Source organism: Salvelinus namaycush, chromosome 23 (assembly GCF_016432855.1).
Source record: "Salvelinus namaycush isolate Seneca chromosome 23, SaNama_1.0, whole genome shotgun sequence".
Lineage (NCBI taxonomy): Eukaryota > Metazoa > Chordata > Actinopteri > Salmoniformes > Salmonidae > Salvelinus > Salvelinus namaycush.
In genome coordinates, this window is record NC_052329.1 from 23,378,550 (window position 1) to 23,395,481 (window position 16,932).

General features: G+C 39.9%; 1 protein-coding gene across 1 annotated transcript; it reads left to right on the forward strand.

Moving 5' to 3' along the window:
- Positions 1-12,348: 12,348 nt before the first annotated feature.
- LOC120018205 (diablo homolog, mitochondrial-like) lies at positions 12,349-15,270 on the forward strand. Its single transcript, XM_038961276.1, has 6 exons — positions 12,349-12,713; positions 12,869-13,001; positions 13,126-13,251; positions 13,425-13,535; positions 13,860-13,956; positions 14,616-15,270. The coding sequence occupies exons 1-6, from the start codon at positions 12,586-12,588 to the stop codon at positions 14,816-14,818; spliced, it is 798 nt and encodes a 265-aa protein (XP_038817204.1). The 5' UTR covers positions 12,349-12,585; the 3' UTR covers positions 14,819-15,270.
- Positions 15,271-16,932: the final 1,662 nt, after the last annotated feature.

A 16,932-nucleotide genomic window follows, 5' to 3' on the forward strand; every position in this document is an offset into this window, starting at 1 on the left:
GGATGACTCATGGTTGGCTGACGGATCTGACTGCTCATGGCTGACTGACGGATCCGGCTGGTCATGGCTGGCTGACGGATCTGGCTGCTCATGGCTGGCTGACGGATCTGGCTGATCCGGTCTGGCGGAAGGCTCTGGCTGATCCGGTCTGGCGGAAGGCTCTGGCTGATCCGGTCTGGCGGAAGGCTCTGGCTGATCCGGGCTGGCGGAAGGCTCTGGCTGATCCGGGCTGGCGGAAGGCTCTGGCTGATCCGGGCTGGCGGAAGGCTCTGGCTGATCCGGGCTGGCGGAAGGCTCTGGCTGATCCGGGCTGGCGGAAGGCTCTGGCTGATCCGGGCTGGCGGAAGGCTCTGGCTGCTCATGGCTGGCGGGCGACTCTGGCTGGTCATGGCTGGCGGAAGGCTCTGGCTGGTCATGGCTGGCGGAAGGCTCTGGCTGATCCGGTCTGGCGGAAGGCTCTGGCTGATCCGGTCTGGCGGAAGGCTCTGGCTGATCCGGTCTGGCGGAAGGCTCTGGCTGATCCGGTCTGGCGGAAGGCTCTGGCTGCTCATGGCTGGCGGAAGGCTCTGGCTGCTCATGGCTGGCGGGCGACTCTGGCTGGTCATGGCTGGCTGACGGCTCTGGCTGGTCATGGCTGGCGGAAGGCTCTGGCTGGTCATGGCTGGCGGAAGGCTCTGGCTGATCCGGTCTGGCGGAAGGCTCTGGCTGATCCGGTCTGGCGGAAGGCTCTGGCTGATCCGGTCTGGCGGAAGGCTCTGGCTGCTCATGGCTGGCGGAAGGCTCTGGCTGCTCATGGCTGGCGGAAGGCTCGGGCTGGTCATGGCTGGCTGACGGCTCGGGCTGGTCATGGCTGGCTGACGGCTCGGGCTGGTCATGGCTGGCTGACGGCTCGGGCTGGTCATGGCTGGCTGACGGCTCGGGCTGGTCATGGCTGGCTGACGGCTCAGATGGCGCTGGGTAGACGGATGGCTCAGATGGCACTGGGTAGACGGATGGCTCAGATGGCACTGGGTAGACGGATGGCTCAGATGGCACTGGGTAGACGGATGACTCAGATGGCACTGGGTAGACGGATGACTCAGATGGCACTGGGTAGACGGATGACTCAGATGGCACTGGGTAGACGGATGACTCAGATGGCACTGGGTAGACGGATGACTCAGATGGCACTGGGTAGACGGATGACTCAGATGGCACTGGGTAGACGGATGACTCAGATGGCACTGGGTAGACGGGCAGCTCTGGCCGGCTGAGGCGCACTATAGGCCTGGTGCGTGGTGCCGGAACTGGTGGTACCGGGCTGGGGACACGCACCTGAAGGCTAGTGCGGGGAGAAGGAACAGGGCATACTGGACCCTGGATACGCACATTAGGCCTAGTGCGTGGTGCCGGAACTGGTGGTACCGGGCTGGGGACACACATCTCAGGGCTAGTGCGGGGAGCAGCAACAGGACACACTGGGCTCTCAAAGCGCACTATAGGCCTAGTGCGTGGTACCGGCACAGGTGGTACCGGGATGAGGACACGCACCTCAGGGCGAGTGCGGGGAGAAGCAACAATGCGAACAGGGCTCTGGAGACACCCTGGAATCCTGGGGCGTGGTGCCGGAACTGGTGGTACCGGGCTGGGGCGGGAAGGTGTTACAGGAGGTGTAGGACTAGGAAGGCACACAGGAGGCCTGGTTCGTGGGACTGTCATTCCCAGACGGTTAGCACGCAACTCAGGACGAGCATGAAGAGCTGACTCAGGTAACATCACATCCCGCACACGCTCTGTCGGGTGGATGTTGTGCCTCACGCACCAACACAGCAGCTCCCTCTTTTCACTCTCCTCCAAACTCCTCAATAAATCCTTAACAGTCTCTGTATCCTTCCCATTGCTCACCTCCAGTATCTGCACAACTGGCTCTGGCTCCCTCCTTTCACGCTGCTTGGTCCTGAGTGGTTGGGTCATTCTGTCACGATCGACCATGGGAGAGAGAGAGGACCAAGGCGCAGCGTGTAAAAAATACATTTTCTCTTTATTTAGGAGATGAACGAACGAAGCAAAACAACAAATAGACGACCGTGAAGCTATAACCGAACAAAATGCAAACATGCAACCTAGACACAGACACAGACCTAGACAATGACCCAACAAAAACATGATGCCTATGGCTGCCTAAAATATGGCTCCCAATCAGAGACAAATGAAAGACATCTGTCTCTAATTGAGAACCACTCAGGCAACCATAGACATACCTAGAACATTCACTCAACCATAGACATACCTAGAAACATTCACTCAACACAAACCCATACACTAAACCCAACACCCCCTTTTCCATATAACCACCCAAAACGAGACAAAACACAAACATTCCCCATGTCACACCCTGACCTAACTAAAATAATAAAGAAAACAAAGAATACTAAGGCCAGGGCGTGACAGCAATTCGCCTTGAAACTTCCTATAGAGACTGTAAACAAGGTGGCTTTCCACCGAGTGCACAGACTTGGATTTCGGGGCGACAAGACCAAGGGTCCCCGACCGATCATCGCAAAATTTGAACACTACCAACAAAGGGAGCTGATCAAAAGCAGGGGAAGAGAGCTTAAAGGGACCAAATTCGGTCTCAAGGGCCAATTTCCAAGGGCGATAAACGAAAGCCGTAAGAGACTGTATCCGGTACAAAGACAACAAAGGCAGAATGGTAAGCGTGCCTTTATCATTGTGGACAAACTCTTTATAGATGGACAGCTATTCCGAGACAGCTCCATAACACTGTGGCTGTACTAAATTCTACAGGGACTTCAGGTTACAAAAAAAAAGAAGGTATGGGAACTGTAAAAATATCTGAACATTACGAAGTGGATATGAACACAAATGTACTCAATTACATGCTTACTTACACATACAGACTTATACATACACACACACACACACACACACCTGATCTCGCTCTCCTCTCACTCTCTTTTCTCCCTCTCTCTCTATTGTCGAGAACTGTTTTATAATTTAATGTGTTTATTGTTTGTCTATCTTTTTTATGTATTTGTCTACAAGTTTATATATGTTTACAACAAGCAATATATCAGAATAGGGGCATTGGGGAATAATAACATATTGTACGGAATATATTTGTACTGTAGTGAAGCCGTCTCTAGAGTAATGCAAGGTCTCTTTCATGATCATGTGAAACGTCAATTGTTATGGAAATGCTGGGATGTGTTTTTCAATTATGTTAAAGGTAATTATGATGCAACTATGATGGTGATATGATATGGATTACAATTATCATCATGAATATTAAGGCTATACGCACTACATGTTACACACATAGACACTCAACCATGCAAATTGGCAGAGTTATTATTTATTTGGACATCACACATTATAGTCCAACTCTTATACAGACATTGTACACACTCTCACTATATCACATCCAATATCATACACATCAACTTACTCAGATTTGCTACACACATAATATCTTGTCTCAATTTTCTAACATCTGTGGCATTGGCTCACAGGCAAACAGGCAAGGGAATAAAGGAATGGGGTGGTGAAATAATTGTCTGTCATGGACAAAGGAACTCAAAGGGTGTGATGATATTAATGAACTAAAATTTCGATCTGAATGTGCAAATAGTCAGGAATGATTCGCAAGGAAGGTGGATCCTTTTGAATATGAAAGTGGACGAAAAAGAGATTTGGCTCATTAATCTATATGGTCCAAATCAGGATGATCGACACTTCTTCGAAAACATGTATACCAATTTATTGAACTTACAGGCAACAAATGATCTAATCATTATGGTAGGAGACTATAACACAGTGTTAAGTACCTCAATGGACCGTAAAGGTAATCACTCTACAAACTATCATCACCGTGCCCTTAAGGAAATCACAAATATTATGGACACATTAGAAATAGTGGATATTTGGAGACTAAAATACCCCGACCTAGTGAGATATACATGGAGGAGACTTTATCAAGCTAGTTGTCTTGACTACTTTCTTGTCTCTTTCTCTCTTGCATCAAAGGTTAAAAAAGTTCTAATAGGAGACAGAATGCGATCGGATCATCATCTAATTGACATTCACATAACTCCCATAGATTTTCCACGTGGACGGGGATATTGGAAATTTAATCAAAGTTTACTGGAGAACAACTTATTTTTAACTAAGACAAAATAATTTATAACTGAATTTTTCCAGTATAATATAGGTTCAGCAAATCCTCTTATTGTTTGGGATACCTTTAAATGTACCTTCAGGGGTCATTCAATTCAATATTCATCAATAATAAAAAAGCAGTTTCTGGCTAAAGAGACAAGACTAACAAGGGAAATCCATGAACTAATAGTACAGGTAGATAGCAATAAAAAACGATTCTACAGAGATACAAAATAAGTTAGAGGAAAAACAAAAAGAATTTGAGTAACTTATTCAAGAATGATCTAATGTAATCTATTACAAAAATAAAGCAAACTGGATGGAATATGGAGAAAAATGCACAAAATTCTTCCTGAATCTCCAATACAGGAACAAAAATTATTGCAGAAACTTGTTACTGAAGACGGAGTCATCTATGATTCTACTAATTATATTTTAAAAGAGGAAGCTAATTATTTTAGGCAGATGTTCTCTTTTCCATCTCATTCTTTCCCACTGAAAGAAGATTATGGTAAGGAATTCTTTCCAAATAATATAAAAAATGGAAAATTAACAAATGTACAGAAAGATCAGAGTCAAGGCCAAATTACAGAGGAAGAACTTTTTGAGGCTATTAAATCCTTTCAGTCTTGAAAAACCCCAGGGCTTGATGGCATACCGTTAGAGGTATATCAAGTATTTTTTGATATACTAAAAGCTCCATTGTTAGATTGTTTTAACTACTCCTATAGAAATGGTAGTCTGTCAGGTACTCAGCAGGAAGGTCTGATTTCTCTATTATTAAAACAAGACCCAGATGGCAAATATAAAGACCCAGTCTATCTAAAAAACTGGAGGCCCCTTACACATCAATGTTGTGATGCAAAAATAGTAGCAAAATCCATAGCACTCAGAATTAAAAGGGTTTTACCAGGTATTGTTCATCCTGATCAGACAGGTTTTTTACATGGACGATACATTGGAAATAAAATACGACAACTACTAGAAATAATAGAACATCATGAAACATATAAGAAGCCAGGAATGGTATTTATAGCGGATTTTGAAAAGGCATTTGATAAAGTAAGACTGGAATTTATCTATAAATGCCTGGATTTTTTCAATTTCGGTAATTCTCTTATAAAATGGGTAAAAATAATGTATAGCAACCCCAGGTGTAAAATAGTAAATAACGGCTACTTCTCAGAGAGTTTTGAATTGTCAAGAGGAGTTAAACAAGGGTGTCCGCTGTCACCATATCTATTCGTTATCGCCATCGAAATGCTAGCTATTAAAATCAGGTCCAATAACAACATTAGAGGATTAGAAATCCAAGGCTTAAAAACAAAGGTGTCCATGTATGCCGATGAGTCAAGTTATATATTAAGTCCGCAAGCTAGATCCCTGCAATGTCTCATTGAAGACCTAGATAACTTTTCTGTACTCTCTGGACTAAAACCTAATTATGATAAGTCTACAATATTACGTATTGGATCCTTAAAAAATACAACTTTAACATTACCCTGCAGTTTACCTATAAATTGGGCTGATGGTGAAGTAGACATACTCGGTATTCACATCACAAAAGATATAAATAAGCTCTGGGTAACGATGGGTAACGATGCTTCGAGGGTGGCTGTTGTCGATGTGTTCCTGGTTCAAGCCCAGGTAGGGGCAAGGAGAGGGACGGAAGCTATACTGTTACACTGGCAATACTATAGTGCCTATAAGAACATCCAATAGTTAAAGGTATATTAAATACAAATGGTATAGAGAGAAATAGTCCTATAATTCCTATAATAACTACAACCTAAAACTTCTTACCTGGGAATATTGAAGACTCATGTTAAAAGGAACCACCAGCTTTCATATGTTCTCATGTTCTGAGCAAGGAACTTAAACGTTAGCTTTTTTACATGGCACATATTGCACTTTTACTTTCTTCTCCAACACTTTGTTTTTGCATTATTTAAACCAAATTGAACATGTTTCATTATTTATTTGAGGCTAAATTGATTTGATTTATGTATTATATTAAGTTAAAATAAAAGTGTTCATTCAGTATTGTTGTAATTGTCATTATTACAAATTAAAAAATATTTTAAAAAATTATAAATCAGCCGATTAATCGGTATCGGCTTTTTTTTGGTCCTCCAATAATCGGTATCGGCGTTGAAAAATCATAATCGGTCGACCTCTAGTTTGTACACATGCATATACACACACTCTCATTCAAATAAACACATACAAGAATGCACACATACATGTAATAGTGTCAGACATGCACACAAACATATACAGTTGGCATTGCTGTTATGATTTTAGTTGTCCTTGATGTCCTTTGTTTTAAATGTATTTTTTTGTTTTATTATTTTTTGCATTGTTGTTTGCTGTTTTCTTCTGTCTTTTCCTTTTTTCTCTTTAGTTCATTCTCTTGGTTGTTGGTACATTGGGGGGGTTCTTGGGGGTGGGGAATGGAATTCATTTGATTTTTTATTTTTCTTCCTGTGGGGGGGGGGGGCTGTTCAAGGGGTCTCGAATGGTTGAGGGACAACTATTGGGGAACTGTGGGGGGGATCTTGGAGGGTTCGGGTTCACGTTTTTTGGCCTGGTGGTGGATCGGTCAACGTGCCCTTGAGCATGGCATTGACCATGGATGCTTCTGTGTGTCACTCTGAATGGGAATCTGTTGGATGACTGGTATGATGTAGTTGTTGAGCGGCTTCACTGCAAGTATATTGTGTTTTGAATATTCAATACATAAAAAATTTATTAAAAAATGTCAAAAGAAGGAAAGAAATTCCACTAATTAACTTTTAATAAGGCACACCTGTTAATTTAAATGCATTCCAGGTGACTACCTCATGAAGCTGGTTGAGAGAATGCCAAGAGTGTGCAAAGTTGTCATCAAGGCAAAGGATGGCTACATTGAAGAATCTCAAATAAAAAATATCTGTTGATTTGTTTAACACTTCTTTGGTTACTACACAATTCCATGTGTTATTTCATAGTTTTGATGTCTTCACTATTAATCTACAATGTAGAAAATAGTAAAAATAAAGAAAAACCCTTGAATGAGTAGTTGTATCCAAACTTTTGACTGGTACTGTACGTCTGACCAAAACATAGCCTGCTGTACCTGACTGTTAGTAGTCAATAGGCAGACATCATACTATGGGTGGAAGTAGTAGCCAGACATCATACTGCGACTGACCAAAACATAGCCAAAACATATCCTCTCTGAGCCTGACTTTGTTCTCTTCACTGTTCATCTGTTTTTCTCCGTGTTGGTCCCTCATGATGAGAATGGTGATGAAAGACTTGCTAGAACTCCTGTGTGGCTTATTAAGACTTTTTGAACATCATAAAAAAAAATCATTCATTATTAATAATTTTGCAGTGCCTAATGTGCATTGTTTGTTATGAAAAGCAACAACAATTTGTTGCTGTACAGAGAGAGCCCGGTCTCAGTATTTACTCTCTAATATCAGGCTTAATTAGGCTAAAGTAAGAGAGAGATCTGAGTTGTCCTAATGAGCCCCTCAGCCCCCAGCAGCTGGTTGTGATGCTGCTCAATGGCAAAACATCTGACACTCATTCTCAGGCAATCAGTCTCATAATGATATACTGTATATCTCTACAAAACAATGTATCAACAACTACACTAATGTAAGTCCCATAATATGACCTCATACCATAAGAGGTCAAGTTCTTCAATGTTCCCAAAAGACTACATCATCAGAAGATAGACAAGGTAAGAGTAAATATGAACAAACAAGGTGATACCATCATACAACACTCAATTAAAAACAAATGAATATTTTAATTTCATAACAGGGGACATGCGGCTGAACTCAATTGTCAGTCACCTAAAAATAATGCACCTTTCTGTCATCTAAAGGCCAGTGTTATTTGTTGCCTGATCAAAATGCTAAGAATAGTTTTTTGTTGTTATACTAAACAATAAGGTTGTTATAGTCATACCTGATAATAGATGTAATGAATATTGCATTGTTCTTTTATATATCGCCCATGTATGGTAAGCAAAATGACGTTGAAAAGACGTCTTCTCCAAACATTTAAGTTAGGTTCATTTTAGGTTCTGAATGTGAGGTGAAAATACGTATTTTCCAGACATTGAAATCAGGCTCATTTTCGGTTCCTCATGAAAGTTGAAAAGACGTCATTCACAGACATTCAAAATACACTTTTTTCCCCCATTTTTTTTGTCATATGGCCAATTTTAAACTGCACATACTGTCACGAACGTTGTAATCCTCCTCGTCTGAGGAAGAGTAAGGATCGGACCAAAACGCAGCGTGGTTAGAATACATACTTAATTTAATAAACAAAGACGAAACGAAGAACACTTGATAAACTATCAAAACAACAAAACGAACGTGACGCTATATAACGAAAGTGCAGACACAAGCAACCAACGTATAGACATAGACAATAACCCACAAACTACCCAATGAATATGGCTGCCTAAATATGGTTCCCAATCAGAGACAACGATAGACAACTGTCTTTAATTGAGAACCAATCTAGGCAACCATAGACATACATACCTAGACTAGCAAACACCCATAGACATACAAAAAACCCTAGACAATAACAAAAACACCTGCATCACCCATGTCACACCCTGACCTAACTAAAATAATAAAGAGAACAAAGATAACTAAGGCCAGGGCGTGACACATACATTCTCAATGAAGTAAGCACCATATCACAATAATTATTTTTAAATGGATTTTATATAGGAAAGAGGAGCCAATTGAAGATTACAACATAGAAATTGTCAGATTCTCCATCACCCAAGTTATAGACTGTTTTCTCTGCTGCCGCACGGCAAGCAGTACCGGAGCACCAAGTCTAGGACCAAAAGGCTCCTCAACAGCTTCTACCCCCAAGCCATTAGACTGCTGAATAATTCAAAAAAATCGCCACCGGACATTTTACATTGACCCCCCCCCCCCTCTTGTACACTGCTGCTACTCGCTGTTTGTTTGTTACCTATGCATAGTCACTTCGCCCCCACCTATATGTACAGATTACCTCAACTAGCCTGTACCCCTACACACTGACCTGGTGCCCCCTGTATATAGCCTCGTAATTGTTATTCTTATTGTGTTACTATTTATTATTACTTTTTATTTTAGCCTACTTGCTTTAAGCCTACTTACTTCTTGAACTGCACTGTTGGTTAAGGGCTTGTAAGTAAGTATTTCACGGTAAAGTCTACACTTGTTGTATTTGGCGCATGTGGCAAAAAAAGTTTGATTTGATTTAGAATATTTAGAATATTTATTAGTGTTCCCAATGACACAGGCACTTATGTTAGATTTTTCAAAAGCTTTAAAATGGGCAATCTGCATGTTTGAACTATAATAAAGCGTTTCCCTGCCACTGATTTGGTAAACAGCTGAGGGATGGGGCTGGAAATGTAACCACTCTCAAACTCATGGACAGAGCTATCAATACAAGGACTAACCATCCATATAAAAATGATAGTTTTAACCATGTTTTGAGGCTAAACAGTATTTATTTATATTTACATTGTTTACAAACAAAGGAGTAAAACAAGCTTGTGTTTTGGTTTATGAAGGGGAACAAAAGTTGAACCAAGCTCATGGAAATCTATAAGTTATATTCTTCTAGAAAAACCACTACATACAGTATGTATCACTAATTTAAAAGTCTGTAAATGGATGAAGAAACTGAAGATTGTCCCCTTTTAAAACTGACAGTGATGATGTTCAAAGCAGTACAATTGACAGAATAAACCAACAGATCCGTTCAACTACAATAACATTCTCAGTAACAGTTATAGAAATATTTTTTTCTTGCTGAGACTGTGATATGTTGTTGTTTATCTACCCTAGACTATTAGTTGCTCTGAATAAGAGTGTCTGCTACATGACCAAAATGTAAATGTAAAAACAAATACTTGCAAAGCATGCTGGGTATTATTCCAATGAGCTCCGCCCCCAAATAAGTACACATTTGGTCGGTCCAGACCAGACCAAATCTGAACGAGTCATAGATGTCTAAGCTGTTTCACAAGTTTGAACAGCACAGTACAGTATGGCACAGTTCAGTACAGTAGAGCACAGTAGAGTTTAGTATGGTAAAGGACAGTAGAGGTTTATTCGGTAGAGTACAGTACGGTACAGTTTAATGTCATACAGTACAGTACAGTAAAATGTTATTCTGTAGAGTACAGTAGAGTACAATATGTTGAATCTGTTTGAAATTCACTGCTCTCCTGAGGGACCTTACAGATAATTGTATGTGTTTGGTACAGAGATGACGTAGTCATTCCAAAATCATGTTTAACACTATTATCACACACAGAGGGAGACCATGCAACTTATTATGTGACTTGTGAAACAAATGTTTACTCCTGAACTTATTTAGGCTTGCCATAACAAAGGGGTTTAATACTTATTGACTCAAGACATTTCAGCTTTTCAGTTTTAATAAATTAGTTTAAAAACAATTTTTTATGAGGTATTGTGTGTAGGCCAGTGACACAACATCTCAATTGAATCAATTTTAAATTCCGGCTGTAACACAAAAACATGTGGAAAAAGTAAAGGGGTGTGAATACTATCTGAATCCACAACATGGCAGATGCTGAAAAGCCAGAACACATATGTTTTTTCAACAACATGTATTATGTTATGGTATTACGGTTATGGTAAATAATATCAAAGGCTGCACTGACATCTAAAATAATTTATTTCAACCAATCATAAGTCATTTGTCTCAGTGCAATACATGCATGGTAAATAATATCAAAGGCTGCACTGACATCTAAAATAATTTATTTCAACCAATCATAAGTCATTTGTCTCAGTGCAATACATGCATGGTAAATAATATCAAAGGCTGCACTGACATCTAAAATAATTTATTTCAACCAATCATAAGTCATTTGTCTCAGTGCAATACATGTTCATTGCCCTTCTCTATAAGCATGCTGAAAGTCTGTTGTTAATTTGTTTACAGAGAAATAAAAGTGTATTTGCTCAAACACCATTTTTTCCAACAGTTTTCTAAGAGCTGGCAGCAAGCAGATAGGTTGGCTGTTAGAACCATTAAAGGCTTCTTTACTATTCTTGGGTAGCGGAATGACTTTGGCTTCCCTCTAGGCCTGAGGACAGATACTTTTCTCTAGGCTCAGATTAAAGATATGACAGATAGGAGTGGCTATAGAGTCAGCTACCATCCTCAGTAGCATTTCATTTAAGTTGTCAATACCAAGAGGTTTGTCATTATTGATTGATTAAAATAATTGGCAACATCAAATGGTTTTGTGATGAATAAGTCATCTGATTCGATGAAATTATAGAGTTAAGTTTGTCTTTCTGCCCATAATTTCCAAGTACTCCAAAGTTTTTTTCCCCCATCATTCTTTATATCATTGATCTTGGCATCATTATACAATTTCTTATTATTATTGTTGAGTTTAGTCAGATCATTTCTCAATAGTTTGATCTACACACATTGTAGATCAAACTATTGACCAGAATAAGACCAAAGAGGCACTCCAATTTAATTTAGCAAATTAGAAAATATCACAAACACAAACAAGATTACTCTCCTTATAGTATTCCAGCCTCTAAGGTTTTCCTTTGTCTCTGGCTTTTGAAAACCAGTATAATATTCATTGTCACTACATACCAAATCCTTTGGCCACACATAATGGTTGTGGTCAGGATCAGCCTGTAGTTGGGAGCACCATGTTGTGGATATGTGTAGCTCAAACTACCATTCAATTATATGGTGCCTATAACTTTACCATTTATTTGGGTCTGACATACTGTATAGCTAGATCTACACGACAGATGTAGTGGGGGAACATGGACTCTTATCAACATTAGATCACTTTTGATGTGAATGTCTGACTAATTTTGGGATGAACTGCCTGTCATTAAGTTTAATTGGAGGGACACTGATTCATCAGTAAATTAATCAATAAAGTAACTATTGAAGCTGATATTGAAATATATGTTTGCCAGAAAGAAACCTCTAAGGGGACCGATGAGTTCAATTTACATAACCTTATGCTTACGTAGTATGTGCGTAATAGGTCCCCTCCTGGACCTTCAGGCAATGTCTAGTTGGCACATTTCAGGAATCAATACATCTGTGTGGTGGGAGGCTGCTTGTTCTGTGGCCTTATAAATACCCCTGGGAGTCTACAGGATTCAGAAAGCACAGTTGTGCAAAAGAATACAAGACTATAGCAGGAATACAGCATACGCGTTTGACTCTTTTTTACCAATAGGTGGCGACAGATACATACTTTCTAAGGTAAATCATTCTGGAAAAGGAATTTTTGGTTTAAAAACAATTTCTTGAGACATTAATACATCACAAAAGTAACCTTATATATCTTATTTAAGTTGAATAGTAATAAACTACATTACAAGTAAAATGCAAGCTATTAGACAATGCTCTGCTTGTGCTACTGGGACACTTCTACAAAGTCGGCATGACTTCCTTTTGCTCCGGACCAATATGGCCGCGCTCAGAAGAAGCGTTGCTTGTCTCAATTTCTTCAGGTAAATAACTTTATAATAAGAACTACATCATTGCAACCTAATGAATTATATTCGTATGCAAACAGATACAGTTTCGTCTAAGATAAATATCGATTTGCTTTAACCACTATAGCTTGCTAATGTCAGCGCTGTTGTTTTCTTTCATTACCTTGCAGGAGCACAGCAGCGAGTGTCCTCAACAGTAGGAAGCCCTCGCGTCAGAGGCTTGTGCGTTTCACGGATGTTACCAGAACGAGCTTGGCCTCTTTGAGTGTTGGGAGTGGGCTGAGCGCTGTCCCCTTCCTGCTGGTACAGGACCTTTTCTCTTTCTCTGTGCTGAACAACTTGAATAAGGCTGACATCAGATACATGCATGAATCATAAAAATCCCCCTTTCAACTCTTGTATTAAACTTTTCTGTTTCTCTATCCAGCAAGTGGAGAACCTCTCTCATGAATCCCTGATCCGAAGAGCATCCTCTATGGTTACAGACAGTGCAAACACTTACCTCTCCCAGACCACTCAAGCTCTCATAGACTCCATCACACAATATGCCAAAGTAAGTACCTGAAGCAATCATAGTGGATTTTTGATATCATTCATGCTAAGCTGAACAGTGTGATAATTCTAGCCATTTGAAATATCAAATGTGAATTTAACCAGTAAGCCAATGGCATCATGTTACCTAAATGACCCTTCATGTTTTTGACCATGTGTTTGCGTTGTCCTCAGGCTCTCCATACCCTCATCGCCCTCCAGAGGAGATATCTGGCTTCACTGGGAAAAGTCTCCACTGCTGAGCAGGATGCCATTTGGCAAGTGATTGTTGGTCAACGTGTTGAGGTAGGTGAATGGTAGTGAATGAAATGTGTACTCAAATACACCAAAAATACACTGTTGTCTTGCAAAGTAATCTTTCAAAAAATATGAATATTTGTATCCAGTCATCTGGAAAAGCTGTCTTTAGGGTGTCTTGTTTATTTCCAAAGAAATGTTGATTTACCTTATCACAATCTCACATAGTAAATGCTTTAGTCACTCCTATTTGCCTTTCATCAATGTTTATCATTTATGTTCTAAAAGTAAATACGGTTTGAGCTCTATAAACCTCTCAAGAAAGTAATAAAATGTTCTGATGGGTTTCTCTCTCTCTCTCTGTTCTGGCAGGTTGGTGGCAGACTAGATGAATGCAACCGCTTTGAGTCAAACTGGATTAATGCTGTCAACCTGTGTGAAATGGCAGCTGAGGAAGCGTACAACACTGGTATGTGAAAAGGTTGTGTTAAAAATGTGTGTGACTGTTGTCTATCAGTGTTTTGTTACTTGTCGTGTTTTATGTTTTTGTGTGTACCCCAGGAAGAATAGCTGCTGCTTTGGCAAAAGCTAATGGGATCCGAATAAACCAATACAACCTGTTTCACTAAAAAGAACTGAACCACAACCTTGAATTGCACAACAATGATACATGCATACACAAGCTAGTGTTAGTGTGGTGTAGTACCTGATGCTCCCTGCTCCCCATGACTGTCCTCAGTCAGCACTGTGATTCTGATACAGACATTAACCTATCAGTGCAGTAATAAACCTGCTAGCTCTGAGTAAGGCCCCCATTGTTTGTTTTGTGTATCTCCGTTTCACTACTTTGTAGTTTGCTGTTTGTGCACCCTCTTTCAAGAGCTGTCAGTCTCTCACTTTGGCGAATGTATGGATCAGTAGCTGTTTGTCAATAGGGCTTTGATGGTAAAGAACTAAAACTCCAGGTCACCATGTACTCTAATTCCCATGATGCAGCACAATAGATGATGGACAGGGGTACCTGCTCAATGTCACTCAGTATTACCATGGATTGAAGGTTTCATCTTTGGCCCCTTTTCTCTGTAATGGTGAAATGACTAAAAGACCACCATCTTGTTTGTTTCCCAGGAGCTGAGCATGCATCCATCACAGCCAAGACCAATTTGCATGTGGCCAAGGTTCAGGTGGAGGAGGTCCGGCAGATATCTGTGGATGCTGAGAGGAAGCTGGCTGAGATCCAGGCCGAGGATATCCAGAGGATGGCGGAGTATGCCTCCTTCATAGAGAGGGGTGGTGATGACGTGCATGAGGCATACCTCAGAGAAGACTAAGAATAATCCTGAGAGTAAAACAAGTTTGAGTAGTTTATTGTGGTTTAGATGCTCAACAAGTCCACCATTTGGGAAGTTCAGGAGTTGTTTTATATTAAATTATGATAAACAAAAAACATGTAGAGGATTTAGTGGCGAATTGAATGACACAAGTGATTCTTTTTGTGGATGGAATGTCATGATTCCTTGTTTATAAAGCTAAAATTGTGACTTACATTTGAGTTGATTAGTTTCATGCACTTACTATAATCCACACTAACACTAAAAATTATATTTATTTGAATGTCAACTTCAAGTCTTTAAACTGAAAATAATAATTGACAATCAGGGTGTCCTGAGTGAAATGTATGGACTATGGTCAACATAGCAGTACAGGTATGGTTGCATTTGCTTATTTGTATTTTATGATATGTAAATGAACTAACTTTATAATAAAAAGTATATTTTTCATAGCTGTTTGGATTGGATTCTGTTTCTTTTGGTTTATAGGAAATTCTCAGAATGAATATACTTGTCATTATAGATTTTAATAAAAGTTATGAAACAATTTAGCTGAAGAATAAAAAATGCAACATTTGTCTAACTTTTAATGAGAAGGAAGTTCATGTTTATTTGTGTGCTATGGGGTTGCCTGAGAGTCAGTGTGAGATCTGTAAAAATGTGGTATTTGGCAGTAAGGATTTTTCTTCTTTACTGTTAATTGTGGGTGAGACTAGATGTCATAGTTGGGAACTGTGTCTGTGCCAACCTGGAGAGAGAAATACCACTGTGGTCCTCTTGGGGATATTCTGTTTACAAAAGTGGGCTGTTTGTCCCTCTAAACTCTGCATAAAACCAGTGACGCCAGTCTATTACGTCTTGAGACATTCATTGACCAATCTAAACAAGGTGCCAAATGTTTTCAGAGTTTCAAGTACTTTTTATGCCAAGAAGTTCATTTTGTGTGTTGTAAAAGTTTTTTATATGCACATCTAGTAGTTGATGGCAAAGTGCAGTTTTCTTCCTCACTATTTTCTCAGGTTTACTAAAAGAGAGAAAATCTAAATTTGTCTTAGAGGGGCAGATCCAAGTACCATGTCTTTGTTATTTATATCTGCCCTTTCACTCTACACTTTTTCTTTGCTAATAATCCGCACACATTTACTCCTCACAGCTTTTAGTCTATTTTGCTAACTCCTCCTGTCATCACCCAATCCACCATGTCAGCTAAACCAGAGGCTCTGACAACACAAAACAACATTAAGCTATGAGGTCAATGGGTTTAGAAAACAGGTTGATACTTGTATTGGCTTCTCTTTTAGGTCCGTTTGTTAATTTGACATGTTAATTTAGTTTTTAATATTACCTTGAAAATAAGGCAAACCAGTGATCATGTGTCTGGTACTGTTGTTTTTGGTGAAAGAACAGAAGAGAAAGGAAATGTCTCAATCTATGAGAGGAATTTGTTGTCCATTAGACCCACAGAAGGTTTGGGGGACATGTGAATGAGCTGAAGACAAATGATGTCATCTGTCAAAGTTCATGATGTGGACAGGAGTTCAAAGCAAAACTCACTGGACTTTGAAATAACTCTTCGGACTTCGTGAAACGTTTGAGCAGCTTTACGGATTGCTTTGTGAATTTTTATTACATATATTTGTATAGACTTTTAGTGTTTTACTTTGTCTCTCATTGTGTGGTAATTGTATGGATTTTGTAATCTGTATGAGGTTTTATGGAATCAAATGGAACTGAAACAGAAAATCCCTAACAATAGATAACTGTACAACATGCTCTGTGTGTTCTTTACTGTTTGACCTCCATGTGTAATATTGTGTTGTAAATGTAGATGGCGGTCTAAATCCATTATAAAATACAATAAAAAGGCTCAATTCAATCAAACCTGGAATTCCAGTACTACAGTTTTGCTCAATCGGGTATGAGCATTTTTTGGAACAATGTTGTCAATTTTCAAAACAGAGTCCACAAGACACAGAACTCTGTGGCCTTTTGCAAAACACTAAATACATTCATCAAAACTATATTATACTGTCAAAATTGCAAATACTTTCATCAAAAGAACATGACTGCCTGCAAAAATATTAAACCAACTACAATATACTTATCTCGAGTCC